At 41.4% G+C, this 27,863-nt stretch overlaps 1 protein-coding gene across 1 annotated transcript; it reads right to left on the reverse strand.

The window, feature by feature from the left end:
* Positions 1–3,743: 3,743 nt before the first annotated feature.
* Positions 3,744–27,298, reverse strand: SYCP2L (synaptonemal complex protein 2 like). Its single transcript, XM_038130154.1, has 31 exons — positions 27,240–27,298; positions 27,021–27,106; positions 26,810–26,898; positions 26,677–26,711; positions 25,813–25,955; positions 25,262–25,314; positions 24,853–24,898; positions 23,984–24,076; positions 23,834–23,894; positions 23,261–23,409; positions 22,383–22,443; positions 19,622–19,740; positions 19,158–19,227; positions 18,952–18,997; positions 18,276–18,321; positions 17,247–17,308; positions 15,683–15,731; positions 14,517–14,572; positions 13,843–13,897; positions 13,159–13,315; positions 12,022–12,071; positions 11,292–11,388; positions 10,777–10,868; positions 10,554–10,617; positions 8,851–8,982; positions 8,030–8,154; positions 7,447–7,541; positions 6,040–6,139; positions 5,902–5,960; positions 5,346–5,415; positions 3,744–4,171 (listed from the first exon to the last, which is right to left on the reverse strand). Exons 1-31 carry the CDS (start codon positions 27,277–27,279, stop codon positions 4,115–4,117), a joined length of 2,457 nt encoding a protein of 818 aa, XP_037986082.1. The 5' UTR covers positions 27,280–27,298; the 3' UTR covers positions 3,744–4,114.
* Positions 27,299–27,863: the final 565 nt, after the last annotated feature.

The raw sequence follows: 27,863 nt of genomic DNA on the forward strand, positions 1-27,863 counted from the left end.
GACTGTCTCCACTTCTCCTTAAGGCATCAAATTGGGCTGGTAACTGGTTACTTGAGCCTGCTTTTGTTCTCCAGCTTTTTCAGAAGCATTTTAAGGCATTCATATCAGAATCAAAAACAATCTCCATAACTTTATACAACACCTTCACTGGTATTTGTGTAAAGCTTCCATGCAGTTTTTTTGCCCCTCTACCTATACAAACATGAGCTTTTGAACAAAGGTAATACTGAAGTAGAGAACTCCTTTGTTCAAAGCTTGTACTTGCCCATCAAGTCCTTGTTTGATTATCAGATTGTTTTCAGTTGGAACATGATGGTTGAAAACAGGGGACAGACAATAGAGAAATCAAAATCTCAAAAATAAATCACAGGATCTCAAAAATAAAATTTCTTTCAGATGGAAAACACACAATAGCTCTCAGCTGTTCCTAGAAACATGTCTATTTTCCAATGCATTACTCTTAGACACACTTCTACTGCCTGCAGAAGCAGGACCTGTCCCTGTGTGCTCCAGCTAACCTCAGCACACCTTACCAACAGCAGGGTGGGCTGTCCCCAGGCCAGGGTAAACACACACAGCTCCTCTGCCCATTTCTAGCCACAAAGGACATCCTTTTTTCTGGCTTTATGCAGCCTTGACATGAATTAGCTGTAGCCCTTGGATGAGCCACTGCACTGGCACAGAATGTGCAGGTAAACTAGCACGTGGCACAGCATCATTCTCTGAAAGAGATGCAGCATAAATGGCAGGGGTTATAGTCAGTTTAATATTAAATCTTATTTAGAGCTTAAAAATGCATAAAGCAATTGTCCTTAACCAAAACTTTTCTATTTCCCATTTCTTTTTCTGGGTATTGATGCATATTTTTTGCACCTCAGCACCTACATCGTTGTTGTTCTGGCTCAGAAGTGTCAAGGAAACTGAACAGGTTGAAAACTGAGCTCTACATATTTGCACTGAAAGGAAGAAAATAAAATAAATATCTGGATTAATAGCACTTTAAAAAATGGGAAGGGTAAAGGAAACCTGCCAGCATCAGCTACCTACCTTCCAAAAGGTAATTTTAGGATAACCCAATTACACATCTGTTGCAGAAATCAAATGGACTTCAGACTTTCAGGAGGTTTAAGGTCAAACATGTTTAATTGACCCAGTAGTGCAGAAAGTGGTATAAGATGGGCTGTCCAAAGCCAGAAAATGTCATTTCTATCCCAGTGGCAGTCTCCAAACACCTTTATGCCTACAGATGGAAAGACCATTAGTAAAATCCAAAGTTTTCACCTTAGGCAGTTCACAGGTTATCAATCTGGAACACACTGAGCCTCTCAAATGCTAAAATGTTTCATATGAAGGGATAGATGACTGCAAGGGTAGAAGGTATTTAAGCAGTGTGACGTCCCTTTCTGCTCTCCCATACCCATCATTAAAACACCCTTTTGGGGTTCAGACTTTTCCAATAAAACAGTTAAAACCAAAGGTAAGTGCATATAACATTATGGCAATTTTTACTAGGTAAGGAACCCTGATTTTCCCTTTATCCATGCCCTCTCAAGTGCTCAATACTCAAGTTCCAAGCTTTCTAGTTATAGGTTATGCAGAGATGCAACAATAAGAGATACAGAAACGCACTCTAAGTTATCTAGCAAAGATACTTAGATGAAAAGCATTCCTAACTTTTTACAGTTAGAGGAGACACCAAGAGAGCCTTCTGCCAATGCACATGAAGGGTGAGGAAATGTAGCAAAACAAGCGTTTCTACACATCTACTTCACAGTGCTGACAAAGCTTAAACACTTAGCAGCTTGAACTTAAGATAGCAATGAATCCATCCAAAACATCAGATTAAAAAAAAAAAAAAAAAAATCAAGCATTACTGTCATAGTTTGGAAAAAAAACCCCCACACCTTAAACCAGAGAGAGACATCCCATCCTCCTCCTATTTCAAACCTTCCCTCAGGGCAGAAAACTGCTTGGAGATGCAGATGAAGGAACCTAAATAGGCCAACACCCATCCCAAAGGAGATGACGTGCCCCTAGGGTGCGAGTTCTCAGCGCTGTTTCTGTGGCTTTGCCGAATTCAGTGGGCTGAAACAACCGCAGTGCAGGCAGCTCATCTCGATTCTTTGGTCTGCTTCACATCAAGCACCTCGATAGCCCAGGTTGTATCACCATGTTGGGCCAGGTAGTGGGGAATAAAAGCAAGGAATGTAGGCATTTATGTGGGAATTACTGGAAGGCTCACCTTGGAACTTAGGAGTGGGAGCAACATAGCACAAGGCATCCCTTTACATTCACCAGTGTGAACTCTGGATCACAATAAGAAGCAGCAGGGCAGTTCAAGCCTTATCACTCTCCTACAGCCAGGACCTCAGGTTACTACTCAAGCAGTGAAAGCTCCAAATTTTGGACCTGGCTCATCCAGGCAGTAGGATAGTGATAGGATCAGATTATTCAGGCTGATGTCTTAAAGCCTGTTTTGGTTAATGACTCTGCTGGGGCCATCAGAGTATACCACCACACTAGGGGGACCAGAGCCTGCTGAAAACTCTGCTGCCAAGAGATTTTACCAGGCTAAAACAGGCTGCTCACAGAGGCTACAGCTTCATCTCCCAAATGCCATGGCTGCTTCAGCCGAGTGCTTTGAGAGCCTAGAATCAAACAGCAGCTGTAAGGACACTGAAGAGTGGCAGAAGGATGTAGTGTAGCCAGGTCACTAGGGCCAGCCCTCAAAGAAACAAGCACAAGCCAGTGGTTGTAAAACCAGCACTGCAGCCCTACACATTAGGAATAGCAGGGGTAGACCAGTAGATTTGAACCTTTGGAAAGGGCAGGGTTGAAGAGGTCTTTTCTTTTAAACCACCCCACGAAGAAAGCACCAAGTGCATCTTGATGTGGATGAAAAAACTTCAGCTCATGCCAACCCTAGTTAGGGCTACTTAAGGTAAAGAAATAAGCATAAAATGGTAACACAATGGCAACAGCAGCTTCTTGCTGTTCTCTCTGCTGGTGCTACCCTGTGTGAGCTTCTCAAGTAGGAGCAGCATCAGTCCTATTTCAGTTATGAAACAAACTTTGTCGGGGTTTGGGCTTTTGTTACAAAGGTACATTTAGTGCAGGGGAGAATTCCCTCAACTCTAACCCATACAGCCATCTGAGGTTGGTTCTCTAAGTTAAGGAGATAGAAACCCAAAGCCTGGAAATCTACCACATTCCCACAAATTCATTAAGGTGCATTAGCACTAATGCTGTTTTTGCAAGAACACACACTCTCTTGTGAAAAGCAACTATATTCTGTGGAACCCTGTCACAGCAGAGGACAATATTAATAAGCTTGGATTATCTGCTGCTTACTTTCCAGAGACCTGTGATGCTATTTCATCTTATTCTAGCGTTGTTAACTGTGTTGTGAACTCTCCTTGGAGCCAAAAGTCACTGGCAGCAAAAAAAAAATTTCTTCTGCTTCACTTCCCATTTTCTGTTCAGTTCTCTGGATTTCTTGCCCTCTGCAGTCTCCAGCTTGCCATCAGGCATCTGGACAATAGATCCCTCTCTGCTTTCAGCTCTGCAATCTGGAATTGAGTGGCAATGGTGTCAAGCCAGCAGCTCCCACATTTATGTGCACACAGGAGAGGCTATACCTAACACATCCTATGCAAGGTACATAGAACTCTAGAGTACCTATCCAGACACTCACAGTGCATCAATTTGAAGGAAAGAGTGAGATTATCCTATGCAAACAACTTTTTACTTTGACTCAATTGTTAAGAGCTTTTACACTTGATAAAGGTGTTAGCAGAACAGTCAATAAGCCAATATATCCATCAATTTGATCTCTATATCATTATCTTTAGTTCATTTTTTTTAATTTCTTTGATATATACAGGAGCCAACTTTGCAATTTTTCAGAAAAGCTTGTTATCAGTGCTGGGGTCACAACTGGACCACTTAGCACTATATATTCTTTTTAGGCCCAAAAAAAAGGTTCAACATAATGCTTTTTCCTTCTCCTTTTTCTTTTCATTTAAAATAGACTAGCATCCTTCACAAAACCATCTTCTCTATGCTGCACAAAAAGTGCTCAAATGCCATGAGCAATAATGAGTTCAGGGGTTTGCTAGTCAGATGGAACAATGAACACGTTTTCTTCTGCCTTCTTCACTGAGTGTTCATGCTGCAGGGAAGAACAAAAAAAAAAAGGTAAGAAGACATTGCAAAAATTTATACAAACATCGAAACTGTTCAAGATAAGAAATTACAAATATCCTGGAAGGACATTTAGACTCAGCTCCTAATTCTCAAACACCTACCCTGGAACAAGTGCTGCAGGATGAGCAGCTCTCATGACACAAGTGCTTTTTCTCAGCCCTGCTGCTCTTTCAGTGTCCTTATTCATGAGCGCCTGTGTCCCTCAAGAAACTCAATGCTCATAATGGAAACTTTTCCCTTCAGAAAGGCTCAGCATTCCAACTTTAACTGCTAAAACACACAAGTCCTTGGTTTTCAGCATCTTTTCTAAAATCCCAGGCTCAGTCCACTGTGGTGACCACAGGCATAGTTGTTCCTTCAAAACAAGGAGCTTTCTCAGCCCTCTGAAGTGCAGGCACATGGCGTCCCACACGTGGCAGTAATGCATCAATATTACTGCAGAAATGCTAAACTCCCAAAGCTATCAGATCTGCACATAGACCTGGAACAGCAGCAGTAGCAAAAATACACACCTATATGATGGGGTGAACCAGATGGAAACTAAGCATTGTATCTAAGTTAGCAAAGTATTTATCTTAATTTACAAATTAAAACAACAACAAAGTAGTGATTAGACTCTGGAGAGTTTAAGAACTTCAACAGAATATTTAACCAGGATGTAAGTTAAATAAAAAAGATTTTTTTTTTAAAAATCAAACTTAAATACATCAAGGCTAGAAGCTATCAGACCTAAAGAGCAGATGAGAGAAAGAATGCAAAGTGTTGTTAGACTGCAGAGGCCTTAGCCACAGGTTGTCATGGATGTGTAACTCCAAGGGCAAAGGCATTGAGGGTCACAAACTACACAGAAACTGTCCCAGAGTGTGAATCCAGGAGAAACATCACTACCTGATGGCCCTTGTCTTTATCTTCTCCCACAGGAAGATACCTGTTTGACCTCTTCCCCTTGTCAAACATTTCTTTCTCAGTGCTTTCCATGCATCAGGGCCAGAGGTCTCACAAAGAACAAGCCCCACGAATCAGCCAACCAAAGGCTTCCCTTCCCAGGACTTCATTTTGTTTTCTCACTTCTGACACCAATCAGCCAGGCCAGAGCTCAGTCCCCCATCCATAGGGGGCTGCTTTTGTATCACACATACCGTTGTATTCTGGACAGTGTCAGCAAAACTCTTTACTGTTTCACCCAGGGCTGAGTCAACAGATTCAATTCTGAAAGAAAAATGATCTTAGCTGGTTTATCATGAAGCACTTACTGGTGAAGTTTGAACAGATATATTTACCAAAAATAAACCTGAGAATGGCAGGGTTTTGCTCAGCATTTATGCCAATACTGTCTTTTATACAGAAAATGATCACCTTCTTCCACCTCCTCTGACCCCTAGACACAGTCACGTTGAGAGGGTACATTGGACGCTGTTCCAGATCCTGGTACAGCTTTCCTGAGCAAGGTTCCTCTCCTGTACAACTTCCCATACAGGGCTCCCTCATTACACTCTAGTTTCAATTGAAAACCCTCACAAGGCTGCAAAAGCTCCATCAGTGGACACCAAGTGTAGTGGTGCTCACCAAGTGAAGATGCCATACTAGGTTTAGAATCCTTTCCCATCTATCAGCAAGGGGACCACCAGCCTAACCAGTGCCCTCTATGCCCATCAGAGGACATGTGAGCACGCAGGACAGCTGGCAGAGATGTACCTTTCCTTTTGCTGGTTGTAGAATGTATTCAGTTTGAGCAGCTGCGCATTCCAGAAATCCTAAAAAGACCCCAAAGAAACCCTCTGTTACCCAGGAAGGGGCACCTTTTTGGGCTGGCACCCAAGAAGCTGTACACACCAGTGCTTCCTTCTCCATGGCTGCCAGAATTTGAGTTTCCTTCTCAAGGTTGGCAAGCTCTTCAACAACAATCTTCTGGAAAGTCTCAAATTTATTCAGCCTAGTGATGGAAAGCAGAAACAATTTTACCACTTTAATGTGCAGTCACACAAGGTGGACAACAACCCCTTCAACAACAGACCTACCTTGAGGCAGAGGAAAGTTCCACTGCTGAGCTACATGGGGCAGATTTGTTCTCAGATATGTCACAGAGCATGTGAATAGCTGCACCAAAGGCACACTGCAGATAAATATGGCTCAATAGCCTGTCCCAAACAGCAGCCAGTAACAGAGGACTGGGACAGAGCATACAAATGAATTCCCAGTGCAATACTTGCAATGCACGCTCTCCCAACCTCTAGGGAATTCAGCAGAGATTTCCTGTGCTGAAGACCTGTTTAAGGTCCCTTTCAAACCAAACCATTCTATGATTCTATCTTGACACAAACCGCCTCTATGGGTTTTCCTGCCTTAGGTTTGACATGTACAGGATGCCAGCAATTTCTAAACCCTAAGAAGGGTTGTGGTTGCAACATCCTTATTGACTTGGGTTTGCCACCATTCCCAGCTGCATTGAGGAAGCCCTGCATCCACTATCCTGTGATCCTGGTGAGATCCAAGTTACTTACTTGGCAACCAAGCATTGAAGCATCTCACAGCCACCTACTCTTATCTTCCACCACAAAACATCCCTTTTTTTTTTTCTTTTGGAACTCGAACTTCTCCATGTACCTTAATGACAGCAAATTCTGCTCATAGAGGTCCCATTGATACCAGGGATTTTTGACTTTAAAGGTTATTATTTCCTACTAAATTTGATCTAAATCCTAAAAAGTGAATGTGCAATAGATACAGAGGCCTGATACATCCTATACTGTACTTGTAAGGGTAAGTATCTCACTTATACCAAATTCATAAATATTAGAATTTGTTTTTCATAAATATTAGAATTTGTTAGCTCCTATCTAAGAAATTCAGGATCTGAGAGATCCCTTTTCTTCCCCTCCACTTCATTAAGCAAGTGACAGCCTGGCTTCTTTCTTAAAAGATTTAGAAATAGAAGCTACTAAGTTGATGACAACCAGAAGACAGTCCAAGGACCGCTCCATCAACTACTTGTAACTCAAGCTTGCTTTGCATGAATTAACCCATCCTTTCCTCCTATAGGAAAATTAGAATCAATCCCGGGAATTATACTTCTGAAACTCTTCTTGCATAAAAGGAAAAAAAGAAAAAAAAGACACACACAAGTAGTCATTTTGCCAAATAAACCATAAGCGCAATATCCAACTCTCAGGTTGGCTTTTGCTATCAACCAAAATTGACTCAAAATTGAAGCTGTTTTCAAGCCAGCACCAGACCATTTACCTGCACTTATGTATCTGGTTCAGCAGGGCAGACAAGTTCTTCTCTGAAGATCTCAGGGCATCCTGTGTGTTGATCTCAATCCTTTTGTAGCGGGACTAGCCATGGGATGCACAGTTAGGGACAGAAATAGCCCAAGTCAAAACGTAGAAGTCTAGCTTGCAAAACCTTTCCCTGGAAACATGTTCCTCTGCAGGAAATTGCCATTCATCTTTGCAGAAACCATTTTACATCAAATTTAATCTGCAGTTAGATGACACACATCACTGCTGCAGATACAGTCTGATTTAATTCAGTCACAGTAGTTACACCAACAAGCTCAGTGTAACCTATGTGACTTCAGGGCAGTGTTATGTGAGGAAAAACCTAATTAAAATGTTCTTTATGTCTTCCCTGTAACACTTCTCAGAATATACAAGTTCTGTAGAATACCTCTAAGAGCTCCAGACTAACCGACACTGCCACCAAAGCCCTGCTCCTGAACACAAACTAAAGATGGAGTATTTGCACCAACTCTCCCTGAGATAAAAAGGTAATTTCACATAAGATCATCAATTGCCACAAATGTTGAAAGAGCTCATGTTACCCAGAACAATTTCTTCAGTTGGCCAATAAAGCTTTCAAAGGCAAAAATCACTCCTGAATCACTCAAGTCTTCATGGAGCATCTTGGAAAAAAACACATCATCTAGGCTATTGTCCATTTCCTGACCTAGGAGGAAGCACATGCCCAGTTAGCATTATGCAGGAAGACTTCCTGGAATATAAACCTTCCTGCTACTCAAGGGATTGTCATTCACGTGAGCAACAACTTCTGTTAGAGACCTGGAACTTGGGGCTTGTTCTAGAGCTCACAAGCAGGAGGGAAACTGGCTCAAAAATCCCCAGACAAGTACTTGTTAGAGAGCAGCAGGGAAGGATAGGCACAATAGAGCAACACAAAGAGCTATTTACAAAGACTGAGGCAAATGCACAGAATAAAGGCAGAAAATAGTCAGGCCACCACTGCTTCTGTCTTCCACTTACGCATTGCAGAGAAAGCCTGATCCTCTTCTGCTCAGAGTTAGCAGTATTTTGCAGTTAATTCATCCATTACCTGCATGCTTTTTTTACCAGCTTCTGTGTTTGATGGTTTTTTAGTAACTCTGGAAAATCATACTCAGAGTAGAAAGTGTGGGTGTCGTGGAGCAGCTGATCAAGTGAATTTCCTTATTCACACCTCTACATACACAGTATCCACTGCCATTGGCAGTGCTGCAATATCTCCTGCTAATTTTCACTTTTGGACTTTGGAAAAGTTGGCCTCTCTACAAATACATCTCTTCAAGCTTCCGTGTGACTATGATATCTACCACAAGAAAACTGAAAGCATTGAAGAACTTCACCTTAATTACCAACTGGATTTTACCTTTCTGGAACTCCACTTCCTCTTCTACTGAATCAGAAATTTTCTTTGGTGTGTGGTTAATCTCAGAGGGCAAATGATTTTTCTCCAAACTAGAAAATTTAGGCTTTTTTATGATAGTGCCACTTAGTATATCTAGAAAGAGAATAAAAGATGTTTCAGAAGAGATCTGTCCTTTTGCATGAGGTACATGACAGTGCCTGTTCAAGGAGAAATCACTACTGGAACTACCAGTGCTTCAGAAAAGGAGGCAGCCTCATTTTATGGTCTGGCATCACTCAGGACAGGATAAGACTTCACCTGAAAGCATCTTCCCTCGCAAAAGCAGGGAACTAGCCTGCCTAGTGTTATACAGGTATTTGGAAAGCTTCCATGTCTCCATCCTAAAGATTAAGAAATTTCCTTTCTTGGCCTGCCAGCTGTAACCATCAAAAACCTTTGGTGTCCAGCTTCTTCCCATTCACAACCCAAGTTCCCAAACTGCTTATGAAGAAAATTTTTGAAAATAAAATTGAATCAATCCAAACAATGCAAATCAAAGCTGCAGGGGATTTGCAGCCTCTGCTTTAGGGAAAATTTGCTAAGGCCCAAAGAAACAAAGTAGACCCCCATCCTTTTGTCTCACTGTGCACTTATTCTCAACTCAGTAAATTGTCTGACAAATCACGTCCCAGGAGTCTCCAGAGGGCAGAATGTAAAGTGGGGGAGCCCAGAACAAGGGGAACAGTCAGACCAAGAGAAGCACTCTGGAGTAGATTTCAAGTTCACAGAGAGAGTCCAGATGCAATCAGAGACCACACCTGAAGTTTCTGAGCATAACCTTGTTTGTGCCTTTGCATGGTAACAACTCCTCTCCAACTGTAAGGCTGTACAGCAAACAGTGATAAAAATGAAGTCCTTGGCATCTATCTTTCCCCCAAAATTAAAGAGATGTGTTATTGCAGTGAAGGTGTATTCAGAAGATGCTGGACAGGTAAAAGATACATTGGTAACACAAACAGAGCCAGCTCATGAGAAAAGGGATGCTTTTGTCCAAGACCAAAACTTCACTCCATAGTCACATCAGTAACTCAGACTCTTAGAACTGCATCAGCACTGATAATTATTAGGATGAAAACAACCCCCATTGCTGCTTGATTTGCTTGAAGTTCAGCTGTTTCCAACCACAAAGAGACTGTGCTACACTTTTGAACTAGTTTATGAAAGTTCAGTTTCATTTAGAAAAAGATCCTGATGTGCCACTAACTTATTAAAAAAGCTACAGCAGTAATAAATATTATCCAAGTCCCCATTTAACAAATGCTTATAGCAATGGCTTATATCCATGTTCTCAGGTATAAAAAAAAATTGGCAACTTGAAGGGATGCTTGTTTTGTTTAAACTGAAGTTGCAGTTCACTTTCAAAACATTAAAAATTATCTTTTGTGTGTGTCTTGGGTCATTAGCTTGTAAATCTACACTACAAGTCCCCCTATAATCAAGAACAGGCTTTAAGTGTTAGCAATGATTTCAGGAATGTAAGTAAAAGCATCTTACCAGTCTGTCATCATATAAAAAACAAAGAGAATTTAGAAAAAAAAAAAGTAAAAGTAATCTCAAAAAAGTCAGTGTTAATTTGCCTTTGAAAGAAAATGACAGCTTTGGCACCACCTCTTTCTGCTTTTACCCAACTCTTCCATGTTATCAAGAGACCAAGAGTAACAAACCTGAGTCCTTCCGCTTGCTACTTTCTTCCTCTCTTGATAATTTGCCCGGTGTACCATGAAACTTCTAAGGAGAGAAAGGAAACAAAATAAGAAGACATTCACCCTGCAGACAAGCTGCCAGGGACTTGTCTTGTTATGGGAAGCAAAAGGACACGAAGCACTGGTTTCAGGCAGAGGTAGCCTGACAGCACACTGGGAGGAGGCTAAGCACTGCATGCTGCACCTGTGTGGCTTTCTCCACATCACTGGATGGGCTCCTGGCTGACACACCAAGTAGCAGGGGACTCCCTCCAAGATCATCTGAGGGCGTTTCATCTGTGTGAGAGATTAATAAATGACAGGGGCAACAGATTTTGAATCCTGTATTGGCTGGAAATCACAATCTAATGACAGAAAATAAAACCCAAGCCCTTTATCCTCTCCTTTATCTTGTCACACAAGGAAGATGCGGTGGCTCAGACTCAGTCCAAAGGCTGTTTTCTTGGTGGCTGTCAGTTAAGTTCTTTCCTTCACCTCTCAATAGCACCAGCTTATCTTCTCCCCGTACAAGAGAATATCTATACCTCACAGCCATCACAAAGAAATAGCACAAGGCAAATATTTATGGAAAAAAATGTGAAGGAAAAGTGGCAAAATCAAAAAGAAAAATCCACCACCAAAAAAAAATCATTCAAAAAGTACAGACCCACACATATCAAAACTCTTCTAATGCACTCAAGAATATTAAAATAAAAATACCAGCAAGATTCACTGTGGGTAAATCATTTCCCTTGGAGCTAAATGTGCTTTTTTTCCTGAGCGTCTCCTTTTGAGCTCTTTGCCTTGATTCTCCCTCCTAAAACAAAACAAAGTCTAAGCATTATTTAAACATTACTACAGAAGTAGGGGTTGGGGTGTTGTTTTGGAGGGAGAGTTTTGGATGATTGGTTTGCTTTTTAAATACACTAAGAGTAGATATGTACATAAAATTTGCCTAACATACTGATGGCTCTATCCAACACCAAAGGGGTCCTGTGCCCTGAAGTTCAATGCATGCAAGACCTCTCCCTTTAGGTATTGGAGATGTACATTTGATGATGTTTTTCATAAGCAGAATAGAAGCAATGCAGTCAAGAAAGAAAAGTTTTCCAGGGAAAAAGAAAAGCTTTTAGTGTGACTACTAGTTCTAGGGATTGTTTTTCCCTAGACTTTCAGTATCTCAAATATGTATATACAAACATACATATACACACACACATATATATTCGACATGCAGCATTGAACAATTGTTTCTGTGAGGTTTACCATATTTTCCCAGGATCTCTTCCATTAGACCAATGAGTCTCAACAGCACTAAGCAGACAAATCCCTCCATAAGAACAATTGAGAATTAAAATGACATCAGCTTATTTAATTCTCACTCATTGGTACACATTTTACATCCATAATGTTTTTAAATCTGAGGCACTAAAGCATGACACCTTCTTACCTTCTTTGACTCATAGTCACTGCCACTACTTGCAGAAGATACTGGAAGCACTGCAAGAAGAAAAGCTTCCCTGGTTATTGGCAATGTAAAGGGTGTACTTTACCCAGTTAACTGAGTCACAACACAAACCTTTTCAGTTTTGGTTTTCTAGCCATTTACAAGATAAAACTTCACAACACTTCCATTAAATTTCAAAAAACACCTCTCTCTAACAAAGACAGATGCAATGATGTAAACATGCACAACTCACTGCATCCAGAGCAGCCAAAAAAAGTGTAAAAAACAAAAGACAGGCTCAGCATCTTGTCTGACAGTCCCCAGGTCCCAGGCAAGACATGTGGGCAGACACGGCAGTGGGAACAACTGGCCTGGAAACCTAGTATAAAGAATAATTTGAGGCTCAACTTTGTTTTGCTTTTTAGTCCATGCAGAATCCAACAGCTACCTGACCAAGCATCATTTCTCCAGGAGTGGGAGAGAAACATTCCATATCATTCAGGACAATTTGGTTTCCCATTTCATGGTCACAGCAGCACACAGCCCTGGAGCATGGCTGCAGGGGAGGTCTGCTGCTGGTCAGGGCCAAGCAGAGAATATTATCAGAGATAATCACATCTGACACTCAGACGATGATTGGCTTATTACTGCATAAACAGGGGAGCAGAATGCCCTGGTCTGCAAATTGTGACGATTTTCAAGGTTTACTTGCCAAGTCAGTGATGTTTCTGGGGAGGTGAGGAGGGGAAAGCTGCAGGAAGGAGGTGTGGTAGCTTCAGAGAGATCTTCCTCCTAGTGCAGTCAAGAGCACCAGCACAGCCATCAGCTGAGGGACCATGGGCTCTTCAGCGCCATCACAGAGAGGGCTGCACCCACAGTTGGTTTAGGTGCCAAATGTCCACCTGGCCATTTGAACCCAAATTTGAGAAGGAGACAGGAGGCCAGTTCAAGCACAAAGGTTTGCATTGCATCTCCTCCATAGGACTCCCCTTGCTGCTGGCCTTAAGCCTGCTCTCTCCCACTGAGGAAAGCCAGGATTTATTTGGCCAAACTCTCATTTTTCAAACCATCACCAGCATTAACTTTTCTGCAGCACAGTACATTATGCATAGCTAAATGTCAGTAGGGAACTAAGCTTACCTTTTAATTTGCTTCTCACCCTGGGTCTTTTTCGGGTATAGTCAACAGATTTTGGCACTAGCTGTATCTGAGAGTCAAGGATCCAGCTTTTCTCACTCTGACCAGGGCTTGTATTTTCATTGTTACTTTCAGAGAAAAGGTGTTTCCTGTAACTGGACTAAAGAGACAATTAAGTCCTGTTCACTCAGAAGCCCCTCAGCCATTCCATTTCAGCTGCTACCAAGTTATCCCATTTTTTCTCCCCACAGGACAACATGTAAAGCTGTGAAATCTCCCAAAACAGACACAGCCAGCTGTTGAAACAGCTGTATAAAACATCCAAGAGGCAGATGCTTGCCTTTTGCTAACATGGGGTTTTTACAGTATCCTCCTTCCTCCTCTCTCTCCTGTGCCTAAAATAAAAGCACTCTTGCAAGGAGAAAAGGCTCAGTGTGTCTGAGCTGCATCCAGTGGCACATCACGGGGGAACAGGTAACAATTCACTAGCTGGTCTGGCAGTGATGCTGCATCCTGATCACTGCTTTCAAAATGACAGACAGTATTTAGAGGCTGTCAGAAACACATTTCTCCAACTCTGCACTGGGTAGGCCTTAAACTTCAGCTTCTTTGTAGAGGTAGAAATACACAACATTCAAATAGACAACAGTCAAAGGTTCTGGGGGTGAAAAAGCATAGATAACCTACCTGCCTTCTCTCAAGACTGCTTGATTCCTTGCTCTTGCTTCTTGTTTCATAAGTCCTGCCAAGTAACACAAAGACCCAGATTAGAGTAGCAAACACAGCAACAACACACCACAGCACTGTGGAATGGGCACAGATAAGTAGAGGTGGCAGGAGGCCCCTTAACAGCTCAGCAGAAGAACCAAACTGTTAAAGAGCATACAGTAGCCAAATTTTTCTTTGCCTGGATTTTGAAAGTAGCAATTCAGGGATATCAAGAAATCAGCATCTTTTAAAATAAAAATTAATTTGCATGCATAGAGGTGGTGAGTTCCTGGAAGCTTACTATGACTGGAAGGCAGCTGAAGCAAGGCAAGGAGTTTAAGCATTTTTCAAAAATTAAATCAGTCATTTTTGCATATGGTCAGGAAAGGATGTTGTTTAAGAGTTAAAATATTATTATTATTGTCAAAGTTAACAGGAGTCACTAGTCTCTCCAGTAACCTTCATATTTTCAGGTATTAATTTAAATATTGGTATCAATAACATCCACAGATAGTGTGGTTGCTAAGCAAGGAACTACTGTATTAGAAAAATCACACAGCCTTTTGGATCCTAACTTAAAAGATCATAACCAAAGCTATGACCCTTTATTCATATAGCAAAAGGTAATAAACACTGAATTTATAATACTATACCTCTGACTTTGTGAAGAAGTTTTCTGGGCAAGAATCTTTCCTTTGGCTTCAGCAACCTGTAAGAGAGTTGTCTTAGAGCCCAGTTACCCCATAAAATACTCTATTATATTGAAAATAGATCAGAATTCAGAAGGGAAATGGATTACCATTCCCGCTCAGAAATGTCACTTTTTAATGGAATGGGATATGTTGAATGAAACAGTGTCATAAACTATAATAGACAAACAGCTGAGCCTTAAACAGAGTTCCTTTCTCTTTTCCTTGGTTTATGAATAATGCTCCAACATCACAAAACATGTCATTTGAATCAATAGCAGCACTGGCAGCAGCACTGTAAGCACGGTGCAGGGCCCCTGGACAGCCCTGGGAGAGGCTGCTGGGACCAGGGATGGATGCCATGGAGCAGGGATTTATGCTGACACCCAGTGGCAGTAGCAAGGATTGGGCCATGTCCAGTTTATAACGGAGAAATTTGAGGTGTTTCATTCAGCACCCATTGCCTCACAGTTAGCAGGCACCAGTGACAGCCCCCACATCAGGAAAGAGGCTGAAAGCCAAAAGGTTTGTCCAGCACAGCCACCTTAAAGGAAGCGGTCAGGAGTAAGTTCCCAGCTTCCTGGGAAAGCCCACACTAGGCAAAGTTTCAAAGCAGTCAAAGTGATTAATTTTTATTCTTTTTTTTTTTTTTTTTTGAGAGTCTGCAAATGTAAATCAAGCAGAATTCGCAACAAAAGTTTTGTGAGGACTGAGTTTTAACCAGGGTTCCCAGCTTGCAAAGCACAGCTTAAAGGACATTTCAGTCTCTTCTATTTGGCCTAGGAGGGCAAAGTACATGCTCAGCAATCTGCTTTCGATATTCAGTAAAGCACAGAGGTTGGCCTTCAATCACAGGGACATCCCATGGCCTCACTGAGGCAACAGGTCAAATGTCTCTTGGTGTTATCATGCATTACCTGCCACAAAATTCACATAGTGATGAGCATTCTTGCCACTCAAAAAATCCATTTCCACCACACAAAGAAAACAAAAAAAAAAAAATCTCAGGTTCCCAGTTGTCTGTCTTGCTACAACAGCATGTCCACCCTTAGAGCATTTCTGCAGTAAATTATGTCCCCTGCTTCAAGTTACTACTCCATTAAGGTGCTGAGCTTCTGTCTCAAGTTTACCTTTTCACGACTTGAGGAGTCTGAGTTTTCAAAGTCATAGACTTCCTTCCTGCAAGACAACATAAATATGGCAGTGACGTACAATAGTGAAGAATCACCCTACAGAATTCCATTAAGAATAGGGAGTGATAATGTGGTTTCTTCCTGAGCCCCTCTCCTCAGATACCTGATATGCCTAAAAATACTGTTTTCTAAGCTTCTGAAAAGTACTTGCTCCTTTTCTTAGTCTTTTTGCTGTTTGTCTGGATTCTCATTTTTTAAATAGTAACTGTTTTAAGAAATATTCAAAACATAGACATTAATCTATCCCTGTTTATGTAGAGGATATTTTGTTCTCACATTGCCTATAGTAGTACATGGTAGGAAGAAGTAATGAGTGGAAACATAATATCAGAAGCATTTTAAGAATTCCTTTTAATTATCTTTTGAAAATTCTAGTATTTAATATTTGTTCTCTAATCTCTTCTCTACATACACCTAGATCTTGTTTTCATGTCCTCCAACATTTAAACTTAACTGTAGTTCTATAGCTCTCTCCAAATCATAACTATTTTTAAAAAATATTACAACAATTGCTCAACATACAGTACATCTTCTTACTAGTAAAAGAATTGGAGGACTAAAGAGCTGAAATATTCGCCAAAGCTTCCCGAAGGAAGGAAACCCTCATTTCCAGACGAAACACTAGAGGGAGCAGAATGACCAAGCTAAGTTCCCCACCCCTAACTTCTACACTGCTGCCCCTGTTTTAAAACCGGTATTTGCTGCATCAAATTGCCTTAATGTACACAGAACAAAAAACTTATGAGGCCCTGCATCAAGTTTTTCTATTCTTACCTACAGTCAGCCAAAAAATCATCTAAGCACTTGGGGATTTGGGAGGTTTGCTGAGCTAAGAGACAGTGGGCTGAAGCAGGACCCCCATGGAAGTGCCAGAACAGAAGCAGAGATCCTCACACACAGTTAACTTGCCCTCCTGCTCAGCAGCAGGCATTAGCTTGAACACAGCACTTGGCAGAGCGTAGGAGGAGGGCTCAACAAGGCAGACGTTCAGCACCACGGGCTTCAGCCCCCAAACCCTCAAGTGCTTCTTCTGCAGTGCCCTCAGCTTCAAATGCAAAACAGACAGATGTGGGGGTGCAAGGGAAGGGGACAAATTGAGAAAAAGGCCATCCTGAAACCCTAGGACATGTGATGCCAAGGAACTGGGACAATATTGGAGAAAACTTAAATATTTGTGAAAGAAGGTGGTGCTCAGAACTCAACCCACTGGAGGATTATGGTTGGGCAAATAAAAAGCCAACATGCCATGACATCGCATCTATCACAGGGGTAGAGGGCATTTTTGACAGGCTAGGGTTAAGCTTCTGAGATCTTTACCACTTTGGGCACCCAAAAGGTCCTACAGAAACAAGTTATGACCCTTCATAGCCTCATACTTGTTTTTCTGCCTGTTCTAGGTACAGTCAGGCCACCCCCCATGGGGATACCCTTCTTCCCTGAGTGCTAGAAAAGGTTTAAATTACTTGGTACACCAGTTCCTGCATGGGCTTGTGTGTCATACCTGCCGTCAGCCCTCTTCTTGGTCAAGCTTGTTTTCCTGTTTCTCTTTTTGCTGGTAACGTCCTTTGGAAAAGGAGAAAGTTGCAGGATCTAAAACAATGATACCCAGAGTCATGCTCTGATTCTAGAGCCCGCCAAAAGCAGAGAAAAGGTGTGCCAGGAAATTTCCCTCCTCCCTCTACAACAATTTTCCAGGTGCAACTGTTGCCTGTGGTACTTTCCTGCCACAAAGTTTGGGATTCACAGAGCTGAAACTGGAGGGGGGAGTCAAGAGGGTAGGGGTAGAGAAAGTAGCTCAAGTAAACTCACTCTAGACTGGACAAATGCTGCAAAACTGAACTGGCAGTAAAAAATATTGTTTAAAAAAATCTGAAACTAGCACCTGGAAACATAAACCCAAGAATAAATCTAATATGTGATTTCTTATAAAAGTACCTAAACTCAAAAATATTGCTTTGAGAATTTAATTGTTCTCACATAGTGCATTTACTTGTTTTAATACATGGATATACCAATAGAACTTTCCAAGTGCAACTACGGATGACTCTCAGTTACTTGGTAATTTATCCAGGTTGCAAGTTCCTACATGGGAGAGTCATTAGAGTGCAAATCCCAACCTGAATAAACACATCTGTAGGCTTCCAAGGCTTGCCTCCATTCAGGAAACAAAAATTCCCCCTTGAGGAGGGTGTGCAAGACTTGTGAAACACAAGTATGTCCCACACACCACTGCACTCCTGGACACAGGCACAGCACATTGCTTTGGGGCTGCATATGTGATGAATAAACTCCAGTAAGCTTGAATCACTTGGCTGGGCCCCTCTAGGATGAGGCTGGCAGCTGTTGCCTCTGCAGCTCACTCCTGGTGTTAAATGGCACAGCACATCAGGTGTGACATTCTGTGGGCTCAGGACACTGCACAAAGGCACGAGTGGGTCAACCCATCCCAGCTTTCTACTGCAGCTCCACCAGAAAATCTCTTCCCTACCCTGTATCTCTTCACTCAGGGGGACCCCCAAGGCACACATACCTCTGGTATCTGCTCGTCCATGGATTCTACTTCCAGGGGCTTCTCACTGGGGACAAGAGGACATGAGAGGGAGCTGTTCATCTAAAGACCAAAACGTTTGTGAAATATTAAGGGGGGGGGGTTGGGGGGGGGGAAACAAACTTGGACCAATTAGCACCAAAGCAGTGGTTTAACATGTAGGGAAGAAAGGTAATCAATAGCTCTACAGAAGTCCAGCTCCTTAACTCAAAGAAATTCTGTCCTGCAAAAGTCTGAGAAAAAAGGTGAATTCAAATTCACATCATGTTTTCACTAAGTCATGGTGCCCATAATGAACAATCCCACATCTGCCAAGCTCAGGTTTCACAGCTGAAGTTTAACTGTCTGTAAAACAGCTGTGGGTTCACCTTGCATTTGGACTAAACCCATGATGAGAAAAAAGTCACACCAAAGCAGCTGCCAATCTAGTAACCAAACCATTCAGCAGCTCCAAAGTATTGTAACTCCAGGCAAACAGCCTTGATGTCCACGTGGCAAAACAGAATCTTCAATTTAATAATTGATGGAATAACCTCAAAGTTACATGCATGAAAACCCCAGGGGGGGAAAAAAAAAAAAAAAGAAAAAAAACCCAAACACACACATAAAAGAACCACAAAAAACTCACTTTGCAATTTTCTGTCTGGGAGACACTCACCTAGGCTTAGCTTTCATCCCTGAAGATGGAGTTTTGGAGTTTTTTTCTGAAGAAAGCAAAGAAACTATAGTTTTACCCTCTGGAACTACTATGAAACTTTATCTATTTTTTGCTGTAAGACCCACAAAATCAGAGCCTTCAGCATGTCACCTGGATGACATTTAACTGGGTCAAACTTAAGGTACTGAAGGGAGCCAATGCCTGACCTTGGCTAGTATCTTCCAGGTCAGTCTGCTGGCTCACTGTAACCATGGCAACACCAGAGTTGACCATTTTCTGCTTGGAGACATGAAACCATGAACAAAACACACATATGATCAATAAAAAAGTAGGGATTTCTACAAACAGATTTTTTAGTGGTAGTGTGTGGCAAGAGCTGCATGGCAGGTTCATCATGGTCTGCACGTAAAAACCTTTTAAGCTGCGTGCAGTTGATACTATGGGTTTCTCACTAAAAGCATTCCACTGTCCTCTTACAAGAGGAAGTATTTTTTTTTTCTTTTTTTAAAGCAATTTTGCCAAAATTGCAGCTCTGGAGATAAGTATTTGAGCTGAATAGACACAAACCAGTTTTCTTTGAAAGAAGGTTTTAGTCACACCTGTAAAAAAACCAGACTGGAGGAAGGGAAAAGGGACACAAGGACTGTTCAATCATACACCAAACACTTACTGCTACAGTCCCTGTTAACTGCTGTCTGTGCTGAGAGGTAACATTGTCGTTTTGAGTCTCCACATTTTCAGAGTTTGAAGGGTCTTTCCTCCTCTGTGCATTAGAGGGCACAGGTGTTTCTGCAGAAAAACAACCAGGGTGAGAATGCCATTGCAGTAATTGAACACGCTCACTACCCCTTCTTTCTGTTCCCACACATGCACGCATAAATTGCAGCAGTACAACCTTCTAGGCACATCTTAAGCTCACATTTAACAGAACAACTCCAAGTACCTTCAAAGTACCCAGTGAAGAATTGCAATGCTAAATAAACAACATCCAGGCTCATCACTACTGGATCGATGTATGCAAGTTTAGCATCTTACTTATATTGCTACGTTGACTGCTAAGATCTGGAGGACATGGAACAAGCCCTTGTGTCTGACTAAAGCAGGGCAATCTTCCACCATCTATGTTTTCCTCCCCTGAATCTCTATCAGATACTGCAAAATTTGTTTCACTGCAGATTAACTACCTTCTGCCCTTTATCTTCCTGGACTGCTTCAAGCAGTGCCCACCTTGCACCTCTGTGTGCTCCATGGTGGGCACTGATAAAGGAACTCCTAGCTCATCTGCATCTCCACAAGCTGGAGGACTTCCATTCTAGCTTGTTTTAGGCTGTAACTGGAGGAAAATGGGAAGGGCTGCTGAAGAAGTTACTGCCCCAGACATTTAGAGGTATGGAGAAATCTGAAATGCACAGGAACTTAGAAGAAATTAAACACTTCTTTTTAATATTGTAACAGAATGTGACAGGTATCCTAAGAGCTCTTAAAACTTGATTTGTTTTCAAGACAGTTGGTGGTAGCAGTAGGAAGAGCTGTGATTTCACACCCTTAGAAGATGTGGAAATATCTGTCAAGTAAGTTACACCAAGAAAGGATCCACACAAAATGTAATCACTCTAAAACCTCAAATACAGCCAGTTTTGGAGTAAGAGCAAATCCCAGCCTTCAAAGTTAAAAGATCACCATACAGGGAAAAAAAAACAAAAAACAAAAAACAAAAAAACCAAAAAAACAACAAAAAAAAAACCACCTTTCAAAAGATTTGATACCAAAGTTGAGCTGAGGAGGCTTTTCCTGTTTAAGACCAATTTTGATCACACACACCTCCTGCTTTTTCACTGTAAGCAGCTTTTCCTTAAGGCTGTGACCTACAGTTTGTGGGGACTTGCAGAAGAATTTCAGAGCATGAGAAGGAAAGAAAGGAGTTACTCTCTCTTTTTCTTGAGAAGTGCTGGGCTTCGACCTTCCTTTGGGTCAGACACAGAAATCATACATTGTCACTATAAGACACAAAACCCACTATGTGATCACTCTGCTGTCCTCAAGGCAAAGAGAGAGCCATTTATTTTCTGACTCCAACATTTATAGATTTCCAAAAGTGACAGTGGATTGGAGGGTGAACTTGCCACCTCTCCCAATGAGGCTGGACAAACCAACCGTCCTTCAAATTTCTCCTCCTCCATAAAAGAATGCAAAACAATAAATTATTTACAGAAAGTGTGTGAGAAAGTTCATTACAAGAATGTAAACATCAGGAGACTTAGAGAATCTTAAAAAAAAATCAGGGTGACATCACATCTGCACTTCAGGCTCCAAGTTACCTCAACAACTACTGAATTTAGAACAAAATAAAACCCTGCCAAATGATCCTGGAAGAAGATGCCTTGCAGAAGATGCTCACTGGCAGCAGCACAGGAAGCACAACCATTTGATAATGAAAAACTTAATGAGCCCAGTTCGAAGAAACATGAAGCATTGGCTGTAGGGTGGTGAGAATATGGAAATAAATGCTATTCCAGGTGCAGCCAAGAGCCTGTCCTGCCTCAAGGCAGCTACTTTTGTAGCTGGGGCACACACAGATACAGCCCTGCAGCACAAGGTATTTACAGCAGCAGGTCATATCCTGCAGAGGAGCTGGGCTGCTGCTCACCTTTACCCACAAACAGGGATTGCAGGAGAACACTTCTGCTCCCCCAGCTGTTATTCCACGACAGCTCCAGGCACTTCCAAGGCATCATCCACTGCACTGAGTGACAGGGGACTGGAGCACATCATTCACTGAACATCACCTTGTTCAGAAAAAACAGAAGTCGCCTCTTTGCAGGAAGCTTTAGCAGAGGGTGCCCCACCATATGCACCCCACTGCACAGAGGGGAGCTTGTTAAGTGCCCAGGTGCAAGCACTGGCCCATCAGAGAACCTGTGCCTTCAGGAGGCCAGAAGCCACCACATGGCATGGCCAAACCAGAAACCAGACATCAGGCAAGCCAGAGGGGAGGACAGGAGGGTGCATCCCACCACACCTGCAGATTGAGATACAGTTCTGCACACCCTGCACATCAGAGGTCACCCAGCAGCTGCAATGGGCCTTGCCAGGCCACCTGCCAGCACACAGATCCTGTCTCCATGAGCATTCTCCTGCTCATGCAACCCCAGCAGCACATGGCCATGGTGCCCAGCCCTCAATCCCTGGACTAGAGGGACTCAGAATCTGCCTCAGAATCTGCCAGAGAGTTACCAAGCTAACAAGGCAGGAACAGTAGAAGACTGAGCTTGGGCATGGCTTGGTTTTTGTTGTGGGTTTTGGTTTTGTTTTTTTTTTCCCTTTTTCTTGTTTTAACTTCACAAACTGTAAGCTATGGGCTACAAGTGAAAATGATAATATGAAAACAGATACTTAAATTTAATGAAAAAACACAATTAAAAAAAAATCACCTGCTTCATTCTGCATGGGTTCCTTCCCAGAATGGACAATCTCATCTTCAGATTCAACAATCTGTTGGTATGAATTAATCTCATGTGAAAGTGGTCTTAAAAAGAGTAGTCTTTACTAGATAAAGTCAGCTACTTAATACAAAACTAACAGTTGCTAACTGCCAACAACAAATCACTGGATACCAACTGAGTTGATAATTTGGAAAGATCTTAGCTCCTTTAAGGGCAAATGACAGCCACTATATTATGGTACTTTACTGTCATGTAAGCTTTTCTGCAAACACCACAGACTGTGAATGAATTACAAATCAAAACATATTAACACTTGGGGGAAAAAAAGAAAAAATTATACACAATTTATGTTTTTACATTAGCTAATAAAAAACCTTGAGGTTTTAGGAGTACTCTATTCTTTGTCTTGAACTCCTATCTACAGTCTAAGATTTGTATTTTTCAGCACACCTCCAGGTTTTTGTGTAACAATTTGCTCATCTTGTGCAATGTAACACTTGGAGCCATATATAAGAGCATGTCCATACTTAAAGTTATGTAATTAAATGCCATGGACTTTATTTTCTACTTCAGAAACTCAGGAAAAGTTATAACACAAGGAATTAATTAACAAATCATTTTAACCTTCCAGCTTTTAAACCATAAGTTTGAGTATCTTGAAATTTCTTTCCTAAAACACCAAATTTCTCTTCCAGGGCAAAGCTTAGAACATCTAAGTAGAGTGCCATAAATCCACAGTGAGAAGACAAATATATAGTAAAGGGACACAGAGAAAAAGAAACCACAAAACACAAATCCCACAAACCTGAATATTTTACACTAGATAAAACCATAGTTAAGAAAAAACTCCACATATTAGAGCTTACCATCAGTCTTTCATCTCCCAGGACTTTTCTAAGTACACTTAATATTTCAAACACATCACTGAAAATCAGTTTGACTTTTATTGCTTCTATTTTGTTAAGAGAAGTGGGTATCTTCATAAAAATTTTAACAATCTTTTTTCTATCCTTCTCTGTGTAAAAAAAACCAAAACAATAAATTACATTTGTTTTAGACCAAGACATTCTTTTGTTAATCCCAAAATGTCCGAGTAATTATTTGGGATTTTAAAAACAGTCTTTTACATCTTGCCCGTGCATTTCCAGTTACTCTGTTTGCTCATTTCTTTCCCTTTGAGTCTTGGTTATGCTGCTCCGCAGGACACCAACAAATTGACACCTCAAGGTGTCCTGTTTGGGTGGGTGGGGGGGGGGTATTATGCAGAATGGGCCCACACACTGTCCAACAAGCAGAGATAGTGCAGGATGACCAAAGGACAAGGCAGAGAGGAAGGAGAATAGGCAGGAACATCTTGGTGATTTTTGAATTTTAGGTTTACTCCGTGTGTCTCATGGACCCCCAGCCAAACAGGATAATGTTGTTGAGAAAAATCTTACCCTTCACACTGTAACTGTTGACATTTTCTTTTGACAGCCTCACAGAGTCCCAAAGAGCTCCCTTTGAAAACCAAAGCCACTGTGTCAGAAGGGCTGAAGGAGTGCCCACTGGCTTAGGCTAACCCAAGGCCACCTAGGCTTTGCTGTTACCTCATCACAATCCACATAGAAAGTCACACTCTGGCTGCCAGTGTTGAAGTCAATCCAAAACTCCTCCAGTTTCTCATCTGATGGCTTCTTCACCTAGGGAAGAAGAGCAGCACTGTTGTTCCCCAAAAAGTCCCACAACTGCTGTATCAGTCACAATTTTCTATAATGAAAGAAAACTGGAAAGCATTACCCTACGTAAACATCTGTACACCTTGCATAAACAAGAGCTCAGATGATGCTCTGGGGTGCCAGCCCACCGCTCACCCAACCACACCCATGTCAGATATTCCTCTGCTTCAGCCACGGGAGCGGAAATGCACAAACGCTCACATGATTGTGCCAGGAAAGAAGCTGTGGAAGCTCTGTTTCTGAGCACTTGAAATAAGCAGAAACAGTAGAATCAGCTTCCATCTACATGGGTTTAATTCAATATGACTGTCAGGAACAATGCCACTGTTCATTCAATTGAAGACCAGTGAAGCCAACTGCAGGATCTGCAACTCTTCTCCAGGGGCATCAGGCTAATCTTGTTTTCTGGCAGTCTGGAAACAGCTCTGCCAGAGGACTCAGTGCTGTCCTGTCCTCCTGTTTCCTTTTAGAACTCTCTTCTGTCATCACCATGAAGAGAAGCATTGCCTCTATCACTTGGCTGATACAACAGCAAAGTCAGCAGCAACAAATTGGGAGCTAAGCGACAAACATGAAAACTTTCCAGCTAGAGCAGAAGGTTACAACCTACACTCCAAGAAATTGAGCTCTTCAATGAAAAAGAGGCAGGGGGGAAAACACTCCAAACATATACCACAGAAAGTAACACTTCAGCAGCCATAACACTGTAGGGAAGGTGTCAGAGCTTTAAGAGGTATTACCTCATTCATGTCAGCAAAAGCAGATATGCAAGGAAATGAGTAGACCCTGGAAGAGAAGCAGACTTCACATGATATGTTCAACATAAGAGTCTGACTTCAGTGATTTTATTTTTAATAAGATTAGTAACCAGTCTCATTGTTCAAAGAATAATTTTAATTTTTCTAGAAGTAAATTAAGCTTGGACAAGCTAGAAACTACGGTATTTTAGTAGTAGTGTGCTATCATCATTGATTTTACTTTCAAAAGAAATCACCATAAAAATCCATAAAATTTCCTTCTTAAAAAAAAAGTTTAATTTTACATGTGATGTAAAAAATTTTTATGTTTAAGCCAACCCTTTCCACAATTCCATTCATTCCCCTCTGCAGTAATGATGGCACCAGCTTATTCTGTTGGTTCTCAGCTTACCTTCTTTTATCTCCAAGCCTTTCATTTAGTAGATTAAGGAATTTTCTGCAGTCCTTCAAGACAAATGACACATTTTTTTTTTAAAAAATAGGCTATTTTTCCTTTGCAAATAGTTATTTTATTGTGTAGAATAACTATTTGCTGTGTAACCTCTACTTCCCAGTTAAAAGCTTTAAGCTGTGGAACACCAAAGACCACTGGGCATAAACCTTCAATTTAATATAAAAGGTTAGACCCAATTTAAGACCAGTAAGAACTCAAATATAAACCCTGCAAATTAACTTATTTATGCATTATTTATATTTTTATTTTATTTTTTAATAGGTAAAATAACTTAAAAGTAGGAGCTATTTTAACATCTCATTTAATATTTACCATATTAATAAGGAGGAAAAAAAAAGAGGTAAAACATGCCATCCACAAATAACTATGTGTATTTATGAAATCAGTTTTGTAGGAACTTCTTGCAAGGACACCCTGGCTTAACTCAACCAAATCTAGCCCCTATACAGACTTGTCAGCTATGTTGTTTTCAAAATAGGGACCCTCACCGTCTCAAATTCTCGATCCTTGATCTCTTTGAAAGCTTCAGCAAGATAGTTATCTTCAAACCAGTGGTGAACAAGGTCGTCCCTCCATTTTTTTATCATTAACCTACAAAGTGCTTCTGAAAGGGCAACCTGAAGGTCATAATCTGCCAGGTAATCATAAGCACAGGGTAAATATCCTCCCTCCGGCACAACAGAGGGTTATAGCATTGCTACTCCTGCCATTTTATGCTGCACAGTCACATCCATCCTCTAGCCTCAGTTCCCCCTAGAACAGGGGAGGGTAGCAGCCAAGTGTTGGCTCAGGCACCCTCCCATCAGCTCCCCCAGCTCAGTGAGATCGAGGTACAGAGCGCTGCAAACCTCAACACATGCGAGTGGGAGGTGTGCTTGGGGCTTGGGAAGGGGATGAGAGCAGAGACTCATCACTAACCCATCAGGATTAGGCCACATTCTGTATACCGTGGCAATACTCTAGAAAGTGCTATTATAAAGAGAAAACAAAAAAGACTTCACTCAAGAGGCCATTAACCTCATTAACTAAATTTCAGCCACATCATGGCAAAGCAATTAAAATTTAATTTTTTTAAGACTAACAGCCAGCATATTCTGTAAACACAAACATAAAGCTGATCTAATTGCTTTTCTACATAAATCAGTTTAGCTTACCTGATTAGTCAATATGCATTACTAATACCAACCAGAAAGAGCTAATACATTGCTGTATTTAACTTTTTTAATTTTTATTTTGTTAAAGCACATTTGACTTGCTTCCCTAAAAATCAACTCTTGACAAGGAAATATAATTTTAATTATAATTTATCTGTAATAAATGAGCAGATGAGGTAAAGCTGGAGAACTTCTTACCACCAACCTCCAGTATAGTTTTTGCAAGGTCTTTCCTGAAACAACATAATGCCACAAGTTAAAATGGAAATAACTAACTCCTAATGCAGAGGAGGGTATTTAGGTACAGAAACTGGAGGGGAAAATCTCTTACGTGAGTGAGCATATATCCTCAGAGAGAGGGAACTTCTTTCTCTCCTCCCGTGGGAGACTGTCAAGTATAGAGTTGAGGGTCCTCAAGGCCTTTCCCCCCCAACAAGAGAAGGGGTAGAAAATGAAGGTGAATAAATCAATAACTTAATTTCACATGGTTTTAGCTAATTGCACAAACATATCCCATTTTCTCCTCCTAGTAAGGATCTTACCTCCAGATGCAGAGCACAGCAAAGATTTGCTTCTGTCACGAGGCGCCCTAGTTCAGGCAAAAATAAATTCACTAGCTCTTTCTTCCCTAGAAAAACAAGAAAGGTACAGCTAGAAATGGGTGGTATCCATATAAAAGTAGTTGAAGCAACAACGGTTTGTTGTGCTGAAGGAATAAAAACACCCCAGCTGTAAATTCATTTTAACACAAAGCTTCTAACCCTCTAATCCTAGATAGAAAAGGGAACTGGTAACTTCCATCTAAAAAAAAGTGTTCCTGATACACTAACTTCTGACCGGGGTAACTATTTAAAGAGGCACAGAAAGGGGAAGCTAATTACTAGCCACTAGAGAAAACCTGAATATACAGGTTTTGTCCAAGTCAACAGAGTAAACCAATAAACTATTAACCAGAAGATGCTTGTGCCACTCTGCTCGCACTAGAATAAGGTACAAGGACAAATAAGCACACATTACCTGACTCACAGTGCAATGCTTCATTTTTACATGGATTGTGAGCCTGGTCACAGATATTTTCTGAAAGCACCTGCTTCACCCCCCACCCTAATGTAAAACCAGCCTCTGCCATGGAACAAAATTTTGCTGCTGAAATGAATGAGAGATGGACAGACATCTCTCTGTTGAGTTCAGAAGGCTGAAGGAGTTACCACGTTATTCTGTGGAGATGGTTGCCTTCAGCAAGGGAATGACACCTGATGCTAGAACAAACAGATGGGCAAGAACAGACTGTCTAGACTGAACCCCTCTCAGAAGCCTCTTACTCTGATCAAGTGAAATGCTTGATGCTGACCATTTAAACAAGATAACAGACAGGTTTTTTCAGC

This window comes from Motacilla alba, chromosome 2 (assembly GCF_015832195.1).
Source record: "Motacilla alba alba isolate MOTALB_02 chromosome 2, Motacilla_alba_V1.0_pri, whole genome shotgun sequence".
In the NCBI taxonomy this organism is placed as follows: domain Eukaryota; kingdom Metazoa; phylum Chordata; class Aves; order Passeriformes; family Motacillidae; genus Motacilla; species Motacilla alba.